The sequence below is a fragment of the Tachysurus vachellii genome, chromosome 1 (assembly GCF_030014155.1).
Source record: "Tachysurus vachellii isolate PV-2020 chromosome 1, HZAU_Pvac_v1, whole genome shotgun sequence".
Lineage (NCBI taxonomy): Eukaryota > Metazoa > Chordata > Actinopteri > Siluriformes > Bagridae > Tachysurus > Tachysurus vachellii.
In genome coordinates, this window is record NC_083460.1 from 38,434,285 (window position 1) to 38,454,495 (window position 20,211).

General features: G+C 38.9%; 1 protein-coding gene across 1 annotated transcript in view; it reads right to left on the reverse strand.

Annotated features, from left to right (window-relative positions):
• The window catches only part of LOC132856922 (A disintegrin and metalloproteinase with thrombospondin motifs 7), a 76,044-nt gene that overhangs the window by 13,416 nt on the left and 42,417 nt on the right, over positions 1–20,211 (reverse strand). Inside the window, exons 17-23 of the mRNA XM_060886803.1 lie at positions 13,116–13,242; positions 12,567–12,780; positions 10,188–11,459; positions 9,675–9,827; positions 8,441–8,614; positions 7,294–7,440; positions 2,817–2,988 (exon numbers count right to left, since the gene is read on the reverse strand). Of these exons, the coding sequence (XP_060742786.1) occupies positions 2,817–2,988; positions 7,294–7,440; positions 8,441–8,614; positions 9,675–9,827; positions 10,188–11,459; positions 12,567–12,780; positions 13,116–13,242 (2,259 nt within the window). The remainder of the gene's footprint in view (positions 1–2,816; positions 2,989–7,293; positions 7,441–8,440; positions 8,615–9,674; positions 9,828–10,187; positions 11,460–12,566; positions 12,781–13,115; positions 13,243–20,211) is intronic.

A 20,211-nucleotide genomic window follows, 5' to 3' on the forward strand; every position in this document is an offset into this window, starting at 1 on the left:
TGCTGTGGATGGTACCATTTAGAAACCATGAAGATGATTTTGGACTCCATGCCCTCAAGTCTCCATCAGTGAACAGATACAAGACCGACTTCACATAAAAATGAGGATGAATTTCCTGGTTACACAAATGCATTTTCTTTTTGAGCATATCGTACACAGTTATAGAAGGGAAATTATTTATAATCCCACTCTCTGGTGTTCCGTTTAAGTCTGGTTCCTCTCCAGGTTTCTTCCTCATATTCACAGCATTTAGCAGATTCAAAAGCCCTTGCTCAGAGCCCCAATAGTGGCACATTGGTGCTCCTGGGATTCAAACTCATGACCTTCTAATCAGCAGTCCACTTTAGCCACTAGGCTACCACATCCCATCTCATCTCAGGGAGGTTTTCATCACCACTGTTGCCTCTGGAATGCTTATTGTTTCATTCATTCATTCATTCATTTTCATATCCGAACTTCTCGGGTCACGGGGAGCCTGTGCCTATCTCAGGCGTCATCGGGCATCAAGGCAGGATACACCCTGGATGGAGTGCCAACCCATTACAGGGCACACACACACACACTCATTCACTCACGCAATCACACACTAGGGACAATTTTCCAGAGATGCCAATCAACCTACCATGCATGTCTTTGGACCGGGGGAGGAAACCGGAGTACCCGGAGGAAACCCCTGAGGCACGGGGAGAACATGCAAACTCCACACACACAAGGCGGAGGCGGGAATCGAACCCCCAACCCTGGAGGTGTGAGGTGAACGTGCTAACCACTAAGCCACCGTACCCCCTGCTTATTGTTTATTACTCATAAATTTAAAAACTTATAATTGATATCCTGAATTTAAATATATATCTATAAAGTTGCTTTGTCACAATGTCTATTGTTAAAAGCGCTAAATAAAACTGCAGTGAATTGAAGAAAGTCAGAGTCCACTGATGTCTGTCAGGCTTCCAGACTTGCAAGAATATCATAACATTTTTGATTATTTTAGTTTCTCTAAATACTTCTGATTCCTTAAAATTGGGTTGGGGACATTTAATGACCGTAAATAAAAAGCTCTGTATTCCTACACTGTTCAGAATTAGATATAAACACCCTCAAAACCTTTCATTTCAACTCCAACACACTGTGATAGACAGATAAAGAAAAAACAGTACTATATGCGTGCAGCCAGCATGACGATAGCACGTTGGTACCTAAAATACCGTGAATTAAGTGTAGAAAATACAGCACGCATACAAGGTAGCGCTCAGTACTGTACATCGTCAAACGTAGGCGTGAGCTCTATAAAAGAGGTTTCAGGCCCAGGGGTATTTGTTAGAGAGGTTTGAAATGGTATTTAGTGGGCAGCATCGTCATAGAAAACACGCTAGTAGTAATTTGTGTCTCTGTATAACGTTTAAAGCTTTCCAGAATACACAATATGTCTTTTTGAAGCACAGATTTCTCTGCCTGTGAAGACAGCTTGAGATTACTTTGGTCTAGCTTTAACAAAAACACACTTTGGGTCACACACACGTAGACACAAAGAGAAGTTCAGTGGATGCCATTTATAATATAATATATGTAATATCAGGGTTCCCACTTTTTTTCAGAGATCATTTTCTAGGACTTTTCCAGGACATTTCAAACTTAGCAAAAAAAAGACAAGGATCACAGATTCACGGCCTAAAGTAATATGTTCTTCTCTCCAGAAGTCTTAAAAACAACGTACACTTTATGGCTATTACTTATACTATACTTTTAAAGACAATTTGTCATGTGAATGAAATTTCAACATTTATAAAATAAAAAGACCACACATATTAATACCCTTTCCTTTCTCAGGCTAAAGCTGTCATGCATGCTTTAGTTTGCTGTGCACTTGCACATGATATTCAGATTAACAAGGTTAATATAACCTGCTTACCCGTCACCATTTGCTGAAAACATGCGAGCACTTAAACCATTCCTAGCACATGAAACCGCCAACACAAGACTGTTACTAACGTCAATTGTTTCGACCAGTTGTAAACTGTTCTTTAAATGATCACGAACATTTAAAAATAATAATTTTCCAGGACAACAAGATTTTTTTCCAGGACAATTTATGTTTTCTCTAATTTTCCATGTGTTTTCCAGGACTGGAACATTGGTCATTAATTTTCCAGGATTTCCAGGTTTTCCAGGACGCGTGGGAACCCTGAATATATATAATACACAATATAATCATTCACAAACCTTTCTCTGGAATTTTAATGACGTGTAATCACAGTAACGGTAAGGGTATCTTAGAAATATTCCGTCAGCATCTCCAGGGTAATGTATGCTTTCATTTTTTGCTATTCCAGAGCGCAATATCGTTAGAAACAGTTCAGCTCTTCCCTGATTTCCTAAATTGTTTTTTTTTTTTTTTTTTGCATTCGTTATCTGATTTGCATTTCAATAATAAGCAATCATTTCCCACAGAGTTGTTAGGTAAACGTAGACCACTGTATGTCAACTGTATTTATATCACCTTCTTGAAATGGTAATGAATGCTGCATGGAGATATTTCGCTTCAGTGGGAATGTGCGTCAGTGAGAATGTGCTTCAGAAAAACTTTAACCTCGGAACGTATTAAAAATAATAGAAGGGAAATGAGGTATGCAAAATATCTATTTGCAGAGTACTTTATTAAAGTACCCCAGTCTGTGAGGAAGAGAGTAATGAACAATATAGGGTATGTTGATATGTATATAGAAGCAATTTAGGAAATAAAATATAATAAATAAAAAACCTTGTTCAGTGAAAGGGAACGATTTTATAGTTATTTTATAACAAAGCACGTAACTCACCAGAAGTGATGCTATCACAATCGTGAAGGTTACACTGACGCGTGTTCTCTGGCCAGCGCTCGTGATCACACTGGGCCTCCTTGTCCTTCTCAGCTTCCTTTTCCTGCTCTGCCTTTGCGCTCACGCACTTGACGAGACGGTGCTGTACGCCTCCACCGCAGGACACCGAGCACTGCAAAACGAAAAACAGAGCACACACTTCACTCTTAACCAATTTACACAGATTTTTTTTAACCCGCCTCAAAAACTATTGTGTTACATAAAATGTCCATGTGACAAGTTTCCCTGTGGGAGGATTTTGCACTGATCAAAGAGCAGCTGTAATTAAAAGCTGAAGTACACACAGACACATGCGCACATACACACCGTGTATCTACATAACTATGCAACCTGGCTCATGCTGAGCGATGTGTGTACTCGCCTCACCGCATGTTGGGAGCCGGAGCACACAAAAGCTCCTGAGGGGACGCTGACATGGAGAGGGATTAAAGGCAGCTCTTTGAATCAAAGCCTGCTTTTGTTATGAAGTGTAGTCTACACCCAACATGACTCACCAAACCGCTCAGATTTGACTTCAGAACGTCTCTCTGCCTCATTATCTTTTTTTTTTTGTAAAGCTTGTACCAGTTAATTCAATGGCAGTACTCAGTAAAAATAATCATCCCAACCACATAAAAATATATATTACCTCTAGCTAGAAATCCTCAGCTTCAAAGGAAAGGTGTAGAAGACAGTAGTGAGTGAGAGCAGCTCTGCTGTATGGGTTAGAGACTGTAGCAGTGAGGAAAAGACATGAGGCAGAGATGGAGGTAGCAGAGATAAGGGATGTTGAGGTTCTCTTTAGGAGTGACGAGGATGGACAGGATTAGGAACGAGCACATCAGAGGGACAGCTCAGGTTGGCTGTTTTGGGGACAAGGTCAGAGAGACTAGATTGAGATGGTTTGGACATGTACAGAGGAGGGAGATGGTTATGTTGGTAGAAGGATGTTGGAGATGGAGCTGCCAGGTCAAGAGGAAGGCCAAAGAGGAGATATATGGATGGGTTAAATGAGAACATGAAGGTAACTGGTGTGAAAGTAGAGGATGCTGAGAACAGAGTTAGGTGGAACAGATGATTCGTTGTGGTGAAATTAGAAGAAGAAGCTAGATATCCTCAGCTAAATATTTTTCGTTTCAGGGGGATTTTTCTTCCCACTTCGTACTTTTACATGCCAACGAATAACTCGTTATTAATCAGAGGTACAGCACAGTCGGAACTAAAAGCCCTCATGTAAACACCTCAATCTATCTGAACGAGTTTGATCCGAATGAACTACAGCGTAGGTATGAAATAATCCGGTAAATAGGAAAAAAATACCCATATAAATGCTCGATTCTGATTATTTCATCAATCAGATTCAATAATACCTTCACAGGCAGTGAAGCGGTGTGTATGTTTAATTAACGTTCCTGCAGGCGTTTTGTTCAGAATACACGCAATGCACGTGTGAATGAGTACTGAATCAGGTTTAGGGTAAAAACTGTATAGAAACATTATTTCTCCAATCAAATAGCTTTAGATTTGACAATAATTTGTGCAAATTAACCGAATTAGTCGCTAATTAATTTAGAATTAGTCCGTATGCATGAACACAAAACAAAGCAGATAACATTTAGGCGAAAAACAGAACAAAAGGCAACACTGTCAGAGTGCGAAAGTCCAAACACATAAGGAGAAAGCACCATGAGGCAAAAAGCAATGAAGCCGATAATGACATCTTCAAACTGCTACGCTATAAAGACAAGACAAGCCAGACTGCACACACTCATAAAGATGGCTTCCCTAATGATCCATGACACAGAAATGCTCTGGGTCTTTCATAATTCCTCAAGGGAAATGGGTTAAAAGTTATGCAAGCTATGTGTCAAGGACTGGAACGACTCTATATCTTTATCTTTGAACTCTACTAGTGAAATCTCTGGGGTTGGATTAATGCCTGCAGCATAGATTTAAAGTCTAGACGCCTGCCTCATAATACTAATCGTTAATTCAGCACTGAGGGTTTTACAAGTGTGTTTACATAACAGAAGGCGGAAGAAGTTCATGGAAGTATAGTGAGAAGGTGGATAAGTCTCTGAAATATCACAGAGATTTAGATATCAGGTTGCATCGTGTGTATTATATCATTCATATCCTGTGTTTGTTTATAGTCATTTGTCAACCAGCAGATTTTCTATCTACAGTAAACCCCATTGTTTTGGATTACCAGATAATGTTATAACAGCTTCCTCAAAGGAAGGTCAGCAGTCTTGAGAATCCTTTTTCCAGTCTAATAAACAATCATAAAAGGAAAACAAACATGACATTACAGTATTTAGTTCCAGATGGTACAATGCATTATTACTTCTTACAGTCTTCCAGACTGCTTTTGTACTCTGTTTATACGGAACACCAAACTGTCCTCTCTTGCATTAGTTACTATTTTAGTAAGGAGCAATGTTTTCCATGCTTCTGACTCAGACTTGAGTTGTTAAAGGGTGTACAAAGAGCAGGTTTGAATTTAGGGTGAAAAAAAAGATTCGTTTTCTCAATCCAATCTGATTTAAAATTAAACAAAAAAATGAAATGTCATGATTTTAAAATAATAAAAATCCTTTTTCTTTTGGCCAAAATATATGGTGAAATGTAAAGACAAAAATTTATGCTATGTGTACATTAGAAACTAGCCAAAGTACAGAAGCTATTGAGGAGTTGACAATGGACAAAGTCAGACTTGGACAAATAGCAATTTGATGAATATGAAAGACAAAAAGAAACATTATACCAAAATAAAAGTATTTGGGGTGGCTTAGTGGTTAGCACGTTTGCCTCACACCTCCAGGGTTGGGGGTTCGATTCCCGCCTCCGTCTTGTGTGTGTGGAGTTTGCATGTTCTCCCCGTGCCTCGTGGGTTTCCTCCGGGTACTCCGGTTTCCTCCCCCGCTCCAAAGACGCATGGTAGGTTGATTGGCATCTCTGGAAAATTGCCCGTAGTGTGTGATTGCGTGAGTGAATGAGATTGAGTGTGTGCCCTGCGAGGGGTTGGCACTCCGTCCAGGGTGTATCCTGCCTTGATGCCCGATGACGCCTGAGATAGGCACAGGCTCCCCGTGACCCAAGAATAGTTCGGATAAGCGGTAGAAGATGAATGAATGAATGAATGAAAAGTAGTTGGGAATTCAAAATAGGAAAAAAAAAGAATTTTATTCTTTCATTGATGGCATTTGGCAGACTCAGATATCCAGAGCGACTTTCATTTATCTCTTTTAACTTCCATACATTTAAGGACAAATTTTAACATCTACAAGTTTTATCCCAAAACATTTAATCCCTATGACATGGTCGAAAACCTGGGATTTATCTCAGTACTGTAGATAATAAATGTACTAGACTCATAAGCCATAATTTCCAAATGTAAAAAAAAAAAAAATTCAAGCGAAATTTTAAAACGTTTCACTAGCCGGCAGAAATTGGACCTAGTTTCTGAATACCAAGTACAAAATTTGTTCAGAAAAGATCTATAGTGAATATTACACATTTATCCAGCACTTTCCTGGTGATTAAGATGTTCTTGAGCCAAAAATGGATTATTTAAAGAATTACACAAATAAAACTGAACAGAACTTTTTTTTCCTAGTAATACGGAAACATTTAGGCTGAATATTTTATACAGGATTTTGAAATAAACATTATTATGTTTTAATAAAATGGAGCACTTACATTTCTAGCTAGAAGGAGTTGAATAACATTTTGTACTAAATCTGAAGGTATTGAAATATTTCTAAGTATGTCAGGACTCAGCCCGGACTTTGGCCACGTGCTTTTGTTTTGTTTCGTGTCACGTGTCTGCCCCGCCCTTGTTTACTCCTCCCCGTCTCTGCACACCTGTTCCCCATGTGTTAATTGTTTATAGTATTTAACCGTGCCACGTTGTCTATGGCGGCACGGAATCCTTGTCTATGGTTGTCGTCTGATGTCGTGTCTGTGTCTTTGTTTCATGTTTTTAGTTAATAAATCATGTTTTATTTAACGCTATCCTGCATTTGTGTCTGTTTTTACCCTACGTTACTGACAAAGTAGCTGTTAATTTACATCAACTTATCACACTGGCTGAAATTAATCACAATGGCACAATGATATATTTGCTGATCACATTACAAATACAGCGTTTACAGACTCTTCCATAAATGTTAATGTCTCCTTACAGAAACTTTCACTAATTCCACAAGCCCAGTGATTAATCTTATATTATGTGGATTTACAATAATATAGTTACTATAAGAAACCTGTGTAATGATACGAAAATAATCAACACCTTTTGACCAGTTAGAAATCAGTGATTTGCGCATTTTGAGCATTTACTCGCTTCGGTTTAAACATTTCAGAATACTAATCGTTATCTTATTCAGCTAAAATTGAATATATAATGTGATGTGAATCATGACATGATGCTCACCTGACCCCAGGATCCGGTGACCCACTGTGCACAGGGCTGAGAGTTGCATTGCTGAATTGAGATGGGCTTCTGTGCCTCATCACACATCCCTTCTTCAGGGCACCTGACCATCCTCTGCTGTTCTCCTCCGCCGCACAGCTCCGAACACTGTGGGAACAAATGTAACAACGGGACTCTGTGGCTTTTTATTCCTCACAGATGTAAAGAAACAGGTGCAGATTTGGGATTTGAGCACTTACAAAGTCCAATCTTGAGCAAACCTTTTAAAGAAAAGCAAATTTGTCCTTTTTTCCCTTGTTATTTCCCTTGTTTTTCCTTGTCCTTAATTAGCGATTGTGTAATTCAAATGTACTAATTACAACAAAACTCAAAATGTAAAATCATTTAATTGCTTTTTAAATAACAGAAGCAATTAAATAATTGGGGGGGTACGGTGGCTTAGTGTTTAGCACGTTCGCCTCACACCTCCAGGGTTTGGGGTTCGATTCCCGCCTCCGCCTTGTGTGTGTGGAGTTTGCATGTTCTCCCCGTGCCTCGGGGGTTTCCTCCGGGTACTCCGGTTTCCTCCCCCGGTCCAAAGACATGCATGGTAGGTTGATTGGCATCTCTGGAAAATTGTCCGTAGTGTGTGATTGCGTGAGTGAATGAGAGTGTGTGTGTGTGCCCTGCGATGGGTTGGCACTCTGTCCAGGGTGTATCCTGCCTTGATGCCCGATGACGCCTGAGATAGGCACAGGCTCCCCGTGACCCGAGGTAGCTCGGATAAGCGGTAGGAAATGAGTGAGAGTGAGTGAGAATTAAATAATAATTAAATATGATGCTGGGTTGAACACAAACATTGGTCTCAGCATTACTTTCTTCCTCTGCTCACACTGACATAGCCTCAATCATGGAAAGCAAATTCTATGTTCTATTATCCTTCTGCACTGACTGGCACAATATACATCATCACAGATGTATTATTTACCATCTTGACACAAACTCAGACAAAGAATAATGTGGACATCCATCTGCACCTGGCCCGAGGGTTACTTTAACTGTGACTTTGTCAACTGCCTCAGTTTAAAGCAGTAGAGAAGTACTTCTGGTGGACAGCACAGGGGAGACTGGGGGAAAAATCAGGGATAAGACATACTGTACGTCTCACCTGTCCCCATAAGGAAGTGTACCAATCCAAACACAGCTGGATGTTGCAGGATAGGTGGGTGACAGGTCTGAGAGAAGTGGCCTGGCAGTGGAAAGGCCTCAGTGGCCTCTGATCCCGCATGTTATAACACTGGATCTCCCGCACCTTCAGACCTCCTCCACAGTTCTTCGAGCACTGTCAATATATTAAGTTACAGTAGGTGGTATGACTTAGAGCAACACTGATGTAGCTCTAGATTGTCTGTAGCATCGAATAAAATACAAACACAATACAGGTTTATGACAGGATAAGCAAATTAATATTCAGCAAACAAACAAGATTCGATGGTAACCAAAATCATGTTAAATCTTCAAAACCTGAAACGGAAACAAAGAACAAAATAGCCAATCTAATCAATGTGAAACACAGAGCAGGTGACCACATTAGGATAATCACAGATTACCTGATCCACTGACTGTTTTGTTCTAATGTCTCAGGGTCTTTTTACACCTGGTCACTTCATGTGTTTTCTCTGATCCGATAGCTATCTGATTTGTTAAAACTGTTCCATTTACATCAGGCCACATAAATGCGTCTCGGCGAATCGGATATCGATCCGATCTTTCTACTCCCGCCCAAAATGCTAATATATTTGACCTCATTTCCGGGGTAATTGAAATGGAACACACTTTGGTGTACGCGCTTTTCAGAATGCATTCAAAAAGAAGACGAAAAAACTTGTTACGACGGTTATGCTACAAAAAACAGCGTTTACTGTTTGCTGCATTTTCGCTGGCAGCAGCAGCGCATTTTAAGACCCAACGAGACACCTGAGTGAAAGATCACTCGCGAGTGACGTACTTCCGTTTGGGAGGAGTATAGCGCTGACGTATGTGACTTGAACAACCACATTCATTTACACCTGTCCAGTTTCATCTGAAATGCGTCACAGACCACCTCCTGAAGTGGTTTGAACCATCAGATTTATATCCGTCTCGAAAACGTTTTGGAGGGCATTTAGACCTGGTCTTTTTACCATCAGATAGCTATCTGATCACAGAAAACGCATGAAGTGACCAGGTGTAAAAAGCCCCTCAGAAGGCATTATTCTTTGAAAACATTTGATTCAGACATGACTGGATGTCTTCCTACCTCTAGGAATTGGCAGGTATTTATTATTATCTATATTTCCATGATAACATTTCCACCAGAGCCACACATATCATTTAAAAAAAAAATTTGTAGGTAACTTCACCTTGCTCCACTCTCCTGCCTTCCATATGGCACATGGCCTGAGGTGGCAGCGTCTTGCCGGTAATGGTCTCTTCGCCATATCACAGTCAGAGTCATTCCCTGTGCTGCAATGTACCGACCTCCAAATGGCACCAAGCCCACAGCTGGTGGAACACTGAAACACAAGAGCATTGTGGGTAAAATGCACAAATATATAGCCTTCGTTCAAGCATTTGTATGATTTATAGGATGTTCCACAGCGTTGCTGATTTCTCAGTTCAAATTGGTCAGTAGCAAATACAGTTATGTCTCCAGTTTCAGAAATTATAACATTGCAATAGAGGTGCATCAAATCATAGTGGACACTGTGGTAAGAAGCTGTCTTATTAACATCAGGAGAAAGCCAGGAAATAACTCTTTGCATCAGCTAAGTGATAAGAGGTAGTACTTTATTTTGCAGATTGCATTTACATTAACCAGAAATATAAATAAATTACACAATTAGCCCACAATTAGGAAGGGATGAACTACTCACAAAGCTCCAGTTGCTGGTAATCCAGAAGGCATTTGAGGCAGATGGTACCAAGGAGACAAAAACAGGCTCAGTGGTAGCTTGAAGCTGACTGTCAGGACCCTGAGATGGATGTGCTGATGGCACAGAAGAAGTGTATTCGTTGAACCAAGGCAATGAAGAAACAATAAACCCATTGTAACCGGTCTCTTTCCAAGCAGGCAAAGGGGTTGAAGTCGTGATCCTCCTTTCAACCTTTGTACCAACACCATCATTCGGTTTGAAGGTCAATGGTTCTGCAGTTGAATACAGTTGTGTTAATACAGTTTGATCCATATTCCACTTATATGTATCCTCATTAGTATAAAGATCTTGCTGTGTTAACACTTCTTGTTGGTTTGCACCCATTTGACTAAGTATCTCCTCACCCTTTTCATTACTTTTAGCCATGCCCTTATTGTCTTTTTGAATTCCAGGCATTTCGGATACATTACTGTCTGTATGAATCTCTGATGTTGGTGTTCCCTCAGATGGTACCTCATCCGTTTGTAACAGGCTCCATATAGTGTCAAAGTTCTGAGTTGGGAAGTTTAAACCCTTCCGTTTTTGAGAGAATCTGGTGATAGTAGATCGTGGCTTGGCTGTTGTAACAACAGGTAGGAAGTAATCCTCTGAAAGAAGGACATCATCTTCGGAGACGCTCTCATCCGGTTGGTCAAAACGAGGATTCTCAGTGGTGGAGATAGTTGGAGAGACCATAATATGGCTTGCAAATGAGGTAGTTGTAGAAGCTTTTGCTTCTTCATTGTAAACTGTGTTAAGACTGGGTTTTGGTTCCGGCTTCAAATGAATTCCTGAGTAATCAGATGCACCATTTCCTTCATTGTCAAAATCATATGAGAGATCTTCGTGAAACTTTATGAAGTTGTAATCATAGTAAAAGTCATCAACCAGAACGTTGGTTTTGAATGACTTGTCCGTATCAATTTGATTGTGATACAAAAAGTCGCCCTCGTTTATGCTGTTGAGATTGTCTTCTCGTGACTGAACTCTGATTGTTCCCTTGGCTGATTTTGGTAAATGGTTATCTTCAAGTATTGTGTTTATCTCGTTGAAAACTTCTCTGCTTGATGAGCCACTTCCTGACCAGTCAATAATGTCCGGGTTTGTTGGGCAGTCTTGAACTTTGCATGGCTTGACAGAAGCAGGCTTTGCTTTAGGATCACAGTCGGCCATGGTGTCCCAGCTGCACGACACCTCACGGGTCTGCATGCCACTTGAGCAGCTCACAGAGCACTGCAAATCACAGACACAATGAGAACAGTGAAATGACATCCTGTATGTTCCACTTTGTCAAGTGAATTTCACTGAAGAACGATATACAGTTATTTTCTATCTAGAAAAGCTTTATTATATGAGAACATTTATTTTTGCAAGTCCACAGGGAGCGACACATAGAACAAAATAGCACTCATTACTGTAAAAGAGTGTCAGTGGAAGCTGCAGCAAAACAGTTGGAGTTTTGTAAGTGACAGCTTTGTGCCTTAGGCTGATTTTTAAAATTGCAGACAGATTTTTCCTCTCAAACAGATCCCTCTCTGAACGAAACACATTGTCATTTGTATTGAAGTTCAAAATGGCCATTAAAGCAAATTTACCAAAATGTGGCTGTAAAGATCTAGACTACAGGCTCTAATGAGTACTAAAAGAAATCACATAATTTCAGATTGCCTCATGTAGAAAGTGTTAGAATCATCAGATTACTTTACTTTATTTACATGCATACAAATGCTATCAGATTTGTTACAGTTATCTGATCACTTCCATTTACTTCTATTTAAACTGGCCAATTTCTTTCACCTAATACGGTGAACATGTTCTTTCTTCAAGACAAGTAAAACCAGCCAAACGCATCTATGTATAACAGGTTCAAAGTAAAGCGCTAACTACCGTATTCTGCATACACAACGGTTAGCTAATTCTAATGTGATCGACGATGGAGAAAATCGGTAACCTACATAGTCTGGTAACTCGTGGTCTAAAGAGAGCTTGTGGTAATGAGTAATGAAGGGATGAAGGAATGAGGAATGATGATCTATTGTCTAAAGGTAAGTGAAGTCTAAAGAATCCAGCCGCAATGTGTAGACATTTATCTATGCGTGGATGCTATCTAATATCTTCCACATACATGAACTCACAAACGCCAATGTTTGGCTAATTTTGATGAGAAAGTTCTCCCATTAAAGAACGTGGCTAATTTTGCACTCTTAGACTTCCAGCAAAGCATGGTTGTAGCATTGTCTTGGCCGCCAAATGACACAGCAAACGGCTTACTGTTACACCACTCACTTAGCGTACAACAAAAAATTGTCGCACTGCACCCTACATCAGATGAAATCTTACCTCTGACCAGTTTCCTGTAGTCCAGTGAGCAGGACAGGAAATGTTTGCGTTACAGCGGGAGATCGACTCAGGCCTAGGTAAGTGCTGGCATTCGGACGGAAGAAGGGCTTCGTGTTTTTCCAGCCCCAAACTCCTAATACACACCAGTGTTCTCTTAGTCAAGCCTGATCCCCCACAGCTGGTTGAACACTTCTGCCATTCTCCAACCCACCATCTGCAGAATATCAGAACAAATTGAACCCTGTTGAGACCTGAACAGCCCTCAAATCCATCTGATGTGTCTGAGCATCATGAGAAGTTGGGCAGTAGGTTATGTTTCTGAGCTCAAGATAATGCTCATCTGTGCACCTTATAAACTTTTATGGTGCCGATAATTTTCAAAGCAGCACTAATTACGAAAGTAGTTTCTGACATCAACTGAGTGCAAAAGTTAAATATTTGAATTAGCTGAATGTGGCTGAATGTGGCAATACTTTTGGACATGTTTTGGACACTGTTAAAAAATAGAGAAAGAGCAAATATCTAGTCTGTGAATATAAGAGTACTCACGTGGCCAGACATAATCCAGCATTGCAGCTTACTTGATTGTCGTCAGGCCGAGTGGACGGGTCACAGTAATATTCCGCCACAATTCCAAACATGCGCTCAACACAATGCATAACCTGTCTCTTGACACCTGAAACAAAAAACAAAAGCTGTTCTGTGGCTTCATGAATGCTGTAAGTCTGCATCGCCTGGTAATCGTATTCTGAGTCCCCAGTAGAGCTTGAGGTAATGAGTAATAATGCAGAGTTGTAAGATTTATTCCCCAAAGTTGAATGCGGTCGGATGAATCCAGCCAAAATGTGTGGACAATAAGAATAAGAGATTCTTTTGCAATAGTAGGTCTCATGTCTCATTGCTCTTGCAAGAGCAATATCCTCGAGGACATAAAAGGTGCTATAAAACAGCCAAATGAAAAAATAATATCAGTCTGGGAATAATTTGCCTCTAACCTGGAAAAAATCTATCCAAGAGGGAGCCATGTTACATGAACAAGAACTCCACTGAGAAAACGTGGCTGCTCTGTAAGGAGCCGAAAAACAACTATTCGACCACATCGATCGTTGTATGTCTACACGTCGCTCTACAATATGTGTTACACATCAGCCACTATGGATATTTGCAGACCCACCAACAGCTGACCCTATGGAGGACAGTAATCCTGGTCTCAAATAATGAACAGTGAAAGTCATAGTGAATCAAATAGTGAGATAAAAAGCACAGCACCAAATTTCAATCCAACTACAGCCGAATCCAACCTCCTCCTACAGATAAACTCTGCCATATCCCCTAATTGATCTGACAGACCAAATTACTTAGGCAGAAAGGAGATCAACTGACAACAGAGAGTCTGAAAATATTTAACAGCAAGTTCAAGTCTAGAAAATTCATAATACAGTCAACAGAAAGCACAAAACCACTGAGAGGTACAGTATGTAGGATTCCTTTCATCCTCTACACCAGGGGCGGCCAACCCGCGGATCCCGAGCTGCATGCGGCTCTTTGCCTGGTTTCATGCGGCTCTTACGTTCATACCGAAGTTTGTATTTGTGTCTTTTTAATAAGCGTGATCGCTTCGCATGAGTTCAATACGGTATTTTTGTCAAACGCGCAAGTGAGTGGGATGAAAATACCTCAACGTTTCCCAGTAGGAGCAAGATCATTTGAGTAAACAATTTGTGTCAAGTTCGCTCTCAAAATGTCAGAAAAAAAAAAGGTGATGATCATGTGTGCCCATGTGTATGATGTGGCTCTTTGCGGTAACACAGTAAAAAATGTGGCTCTTGGACTCTAACTGGTTGGTCACCCCTGATCTACACTGTCAACTTCAGCTGGTATCTTCAAGGCAGGGGCGGTTCTAGACCTTTTTTAGGGTGGCTCCAACTCCCCTGTCTGTGATCTCAGCCACCCTAAAACTAAAAGTATAATTTTTACTTTCATAAATAAACAATAAAAATTACGTTAAAATGCAGGACGATCCAAGAGCAATTTTTTTTCTTTGCTTTTACGCGCGTGCGTTATAGTCTTTCAAAAGTGCGTCATCAGCTGTCTGCTTTATTTGAACGGAGAAGCACAGGTACGTGCAGCGTGCACGAGCAGTCAGAACTGCAGACGTTTATCTATAACCTTAATCGGCGGAAAGCCGCAAAGACGGCATCCAAAAGCAGTGAAATTTCACTATTCTTATTACCAGAGTTGATACTGTAGCACAAACAAAATATTAATGCAAACAATCCATTCAATACTTTATTTTTATTTAGTATTGAATGGATTGTTTGCATTAACTGCGACTGCATTCATTGGACACACTGTTTGTAGAGAATGCACACATACAATGAACTGATTTGATTCAAGACTGGAGTGTGTGTGTGTGTGTGTGTGCCCTGTGATGGGTTGGCACTCCGTCCAGGGTGTATCCTGCCTTGATGCCCGATGACGCCTGAGATAGGCACAGGCTCCCCGTGACCCGAGGTAGTTCGGATAAGCGGTAGAAGATGAATGAATGAATGAATGAATGAATGATTCAAGACTGGCATCATTACATCATGCATAAAATTTTGGTGTCCACTTTTGCCATTTTAAATAATACCATAACTTTTGACTTACTATGTAGTCATATAATATATAATATAAAACTCTTCTTGTTTTAAATTCTCACTGAGGGCTAAAACCCCCTAAAGATGAAATCCTAGAACCGCCCCTGCTTCAAGGAGATCCTTTAAATAAACACATGCAAAGAAGAATGCTGAATCATGAATGTTTGTACAGGAGTAGTTGTGATGGATGGAGTAGCTGATAGTTGAGTATGTATGGATATGGAACTAACTAACTAACTAACTAACTAACTAACTAACAAACAAACATTATAATCTTCTGTATTGCCTATAAATGGTTCCATCTCTCCTCAATGTTTCCTTGTTTTTAAGTTGTTGTATCAGTGTCCTTGTTTATACTGTGATGTCAAAGACAAATAAAAAAAAAAAAAAACTAACTAACCAACCAACCAATGGAAAATGTTTAAGTCGGAAAAGGAAAAAAATCCTGTTCTAGGGTTTTACAATATATACTACTGTTACTATATACTACACTTGACCATGTTGTTATTCTTCAAACACAATTACTGTATCTAGAATGTCTTTTCATGAAGTAGTATAATTTCCTGTCACTGGAACTAAGAAGCCTAAGCCTGGGGTCCTCTCAGGTTTCATCTGGATTCTCTGGTATAAACATGACTTGAAGTGGCTTTCAGAGGCTTTTTCACTGAAACTTCCAATAAACCAACAACAACCTTTTCCCCTTAGTCTACAGGCAAGTACGTGTGTGTGTCTGTGTGTGCAAATTCTGTATGAAATGTATGAATTTCATTAGTGAAGGTTCACAGTGAGTCTGTCTGATTCACAATATATTCATAATGTTCAGGGAAACCTATTATGGACTGAGGAGGTCAAATACAAAGGAAGTAAGCCATTTTACTTTTCCAGCAGCTCATAAAGTGTCCATAGACTGCAGAAAAATGATTATGACAGAAACAGGAAAATGGCCTTTTCCCAAAGGCTAGAATAGATGTATGATAAGGTAATGGGTTTTCAGCGCCAGTTTCTGACAAGCCCACAGTCTACAGCGCTCTACACTAACAAGTCTTATTCCTCAATGAGGTGAATTACAACAAACACCAAACTATGTATATTTTAAGGTTTTTGTAGCATCTAACATACACAGGCACACAACACACTATTTTAAAATACTTATATAAAATACTACCAAATATGTTTTTGCAAAGTAAATAAAAAATAGTATTATTATTGTACGCATTATCGTTTCTACGGCTACATTTCACATGTTCACAGGAACTTGCTTGGCAGACAAAAAAAATTGTCTAAAGGTTGAAATGGTGAATAGACAGGTTTACTTAACATTTTTTAACATAACGAAGGATTCTATAGTGACAGTTCTTTTGTGATAGTCTGTAATTTTTCTAATTTCAGAAGAGTACAACAGAAATTGTTATGCGTTCTGGTTTCTTAGTAACATAACAAAAGTGTCCATTATAGCTACTGTAACATAAGCCGTAATGGGATTATATAATAGGAAACTGTTTCAGACGTTCCACAATATTAAATGTAGCTAAAAATAGTTAAAAAAGCACCTCATTTTGTTCATTAATAAAGACAAATTTTACTTGTTGATAAATTGTTGCATATACTGTAAACTGAACAACAAATTTCAGGATGCACCCTTAAAGAGAAATGTTCCATTTTAGGATGTTAACATCGTGGACTATTTACCTGTAACAGCATACTTTGTTGTGTTTTATTCCTTACTTTCCCATACCATTTAGAAATGCAATAATTTTGCATTTTTAAATTTTATAGCTTTACAAGCATCTATGCTAAATCTTGACACATGTAAGCGTGATCTAGATCAGGTGATTCAAGTGATGTGACTTATGCTGGAAGAGACGAGTAAAGAGTAAACCACTCCAGAACATTCTGTCACAGAACAAATTTACTAATACCCACAATTTATTTATTAGACAACAAGGCATGCTTTTTTTGGCGTTTATAGTTAATTTTCCGGTATAACGTATGTTGTAACAGTTGTTACGGCCAGTGATGTATTCATACTGTTAGCTGGAGTTGTGCTCTTTTTTTTCTCTGTTTCTTTTCTGACTCCTCCTACCTACCATTTAACAGGCAGTTGATTGTCCTCAGCTGTGTCGGCTTACCACTTATGAGTGAGGCTGTTAAAGGCAAAAAGAAAATTCCAGTGCAGCAAGGAATAAGTAACTTTTCTGTGTTTGTCCTGCTCAGATTGTGCAGCAGCTGCTATCCTAGTTGTTGAATGTGCTAGTTACTAATGTTACCGGTTACCTTCATCAGTCTGTTTATCTTTGATTTTGTGTTTCTGTTGATTTTATGGTAGTAGCAAAGATTTACTACCCTAAAATAGATTTGCTGCCTTAAGGGTTGCTTATTTTTTATTATTATTATTATTATTATTATTATTATTATTATTATTATTGTTGTTGTTGTTGTTGTTATGATAACAATAATAATGATGATAATAATAATAATAATAATAATAATAATAATAATTAAGTAACCTTGTTTTTTGTCTTAGTTATGTCACGTGGTTTCTAAGTGTTCTCGTATTGATTTATGTTTGTACTTAAGTCATCTTTTATAATGATTTCCTCTAATAAACCATGGTTCGTCTTTATCCTGTTAAATCTGTGCCAAACTGGAATATGGTCTGATTTCTAATTCATTTTTGTTTTTTGGGGGGTTAATTGAATGTGAAACACTGAGTTACGTTCTTCTATCATACGAAAAATGTGCTGTGGGTCTCAGGTGACCTTTTTTAAATTCTAAAAATAATTCAATAAATAAATCAGATTTTTCTTGGTCTTTCTTTGTAAGGTTGTGTCCTTCATCTTTTTGTATCTTCCTCGACACGCTAAATGGGCTTTTCATTGGGTCGTATATGGTATTGTATGTACCACATAAACGCACTTTAGATTGTCATTGATACCCTTCTGAGAATCCAATGTAAAGTTTCCACAAGAATCATATTTCTAGGAAGCAATAATTAGAATATATTTATTTTCATCTGGTTTACAAGAACACATCTCTATAGTGCATTTAATGAAACTCTAGAAGTTGCCAGATTCTTCATTATTTCTTGTATAAGTAAGGTCAGACGTAAGAAGTTCAGCACACTACTAATGAGGAGATTTATCCTGTAGGGAATTATTGAATTATAGATAACAGAAAGTGAATATATAAAGAACAAAGCTGTATATATGAGGAAAGGATATAAAGTGAGAGAAGCGAGAAGAGCTTTGATGATTTTACTATAATTTTTTTTCCAAGATACTAATTGGACAATCTTACCGTGTTATTACCTTGCTACGTTATTCCGAAGTGATATTTCCAGAGGCATACACATTTCAAAAGCAAACCTGTTTTAAAAGATCAAATCCATAAGACCTAAGTTTCAATTTAGGATTATTTGAGGATGATACACCCTTCAGTGAAGTGTCAGTGCCAGTGGAAAGCATGATTGCTTGTTATTTCACTTATATAATTGCTAGGATACACACCAAGAGGCAAACTCGCCACATAATCTACAATAAGTGCTTGCCGGACCACTTTAAACCTCTTTTGTGGCTGTTCAAGTGTCTGCCACATGAGACAAGAAGCCACTACTGTTTGTTAAACCAGGAGCTACAGGACATGACTAGCACATGCTAACACTTTGAAAATACAAGAGGAAATAACATGCTGAATTTTTTCAGGTGCTAATTAAAGCGGGAGTTATAGCGTAGATAGATAAAAGTGTAATATTCTTCAAAATATTCCTCAGAGATTTAATTTGTACTGTTAGTTGATGTTAGTAGTGAGACGTAAACAAGGAAAGAAAGGGAGCAGGGCTCTCAAGTTTTGAAGACAGGCAAGAGTGACAGAAAAAAACAAAACAAAAAAAAACAACACACACTCACACACACCGACGGGACCCCACCCCCCCAAATTTGAACAAAAAGTATTTGTTCAGTTTCCATTTATTAATGTGTGTGTTTGTGTGTGTGTGTGTGTGTGTGTGTGTGTGTGTGAGAGAGAGAGAGAGAGAGAGAGAGAGAGAGAGAGAGAGAGAGAGATTATGACTGGTGTTGTTTATTGTAAGTGTTTGTTGCCTTTTTGGACTCCTTTATCATTTGTAATGTTGCTCCCATTTAAAACAGTTCGGCTCAAGCCCATTTTTAGGGTCATGATTGAGGACAATGTCCCGTCCAGAGACAAGCTGTTTCGTGTTGGTTTGTTCAAACCGACCATCGAAAATAACCTCTATAATGAATGTTTTGTTTTTTTTTCCATTGGTTGTTGCGTTAAATCTTACCCAGATACAATAGTGCTATTTTCTGATTGGCTATTGTGTAGCCTCTTTTTTTGATTGGCTGATAAGTGTCAGGCTGGACTAAGAACTCCAGGGGAGACGCGCTTGATTCCTGCCCGGTTCCATAGAGACAGCGGTGCGGACAGATACATTTTGGGCGCTGCGGCTTATTATATACTAAATATTAAATATTAAATAGTCAAAAAGTTTTTCTGCGTGAGAAATAAGATGTGTGGCGGGAGAGCGTGACAAAAGACCGAAATGCGTAAAAAAGTAAAAGAAGAATTTCAATGCAGTAACATTCTTCTATCAGAAAGCACTTATCACAGAATGTTACTGCATTGACATTCTTCTTTTACTTTTAGCTAATAAGCTAAGACTAGCTGGTTAGCACAACAAGCGTTGCAGGCTTTAAGTATCTGTTTATTCTGTGAGATCAGAATGGACAACTGACCAAACTGTCCAACAAACATTAGCTTTCTAAATAGTTAAGTGTTTAACTATGTGCATATTTAATGTAAACACAGAATATCCAAAGATGAACAAAAATCACCATCAAGATCTTGTGAATTTTCTGGTATGTAATATTTTAGTACTGAAAGTGGCGATCTTAACATTTCATGAACATTTCCACAATATCAGAAAGATTTGCGTGACACAGTCATTCTTTTTTTTTTTTACTATGTAAAATCCTCTCCAATCTTCTCCA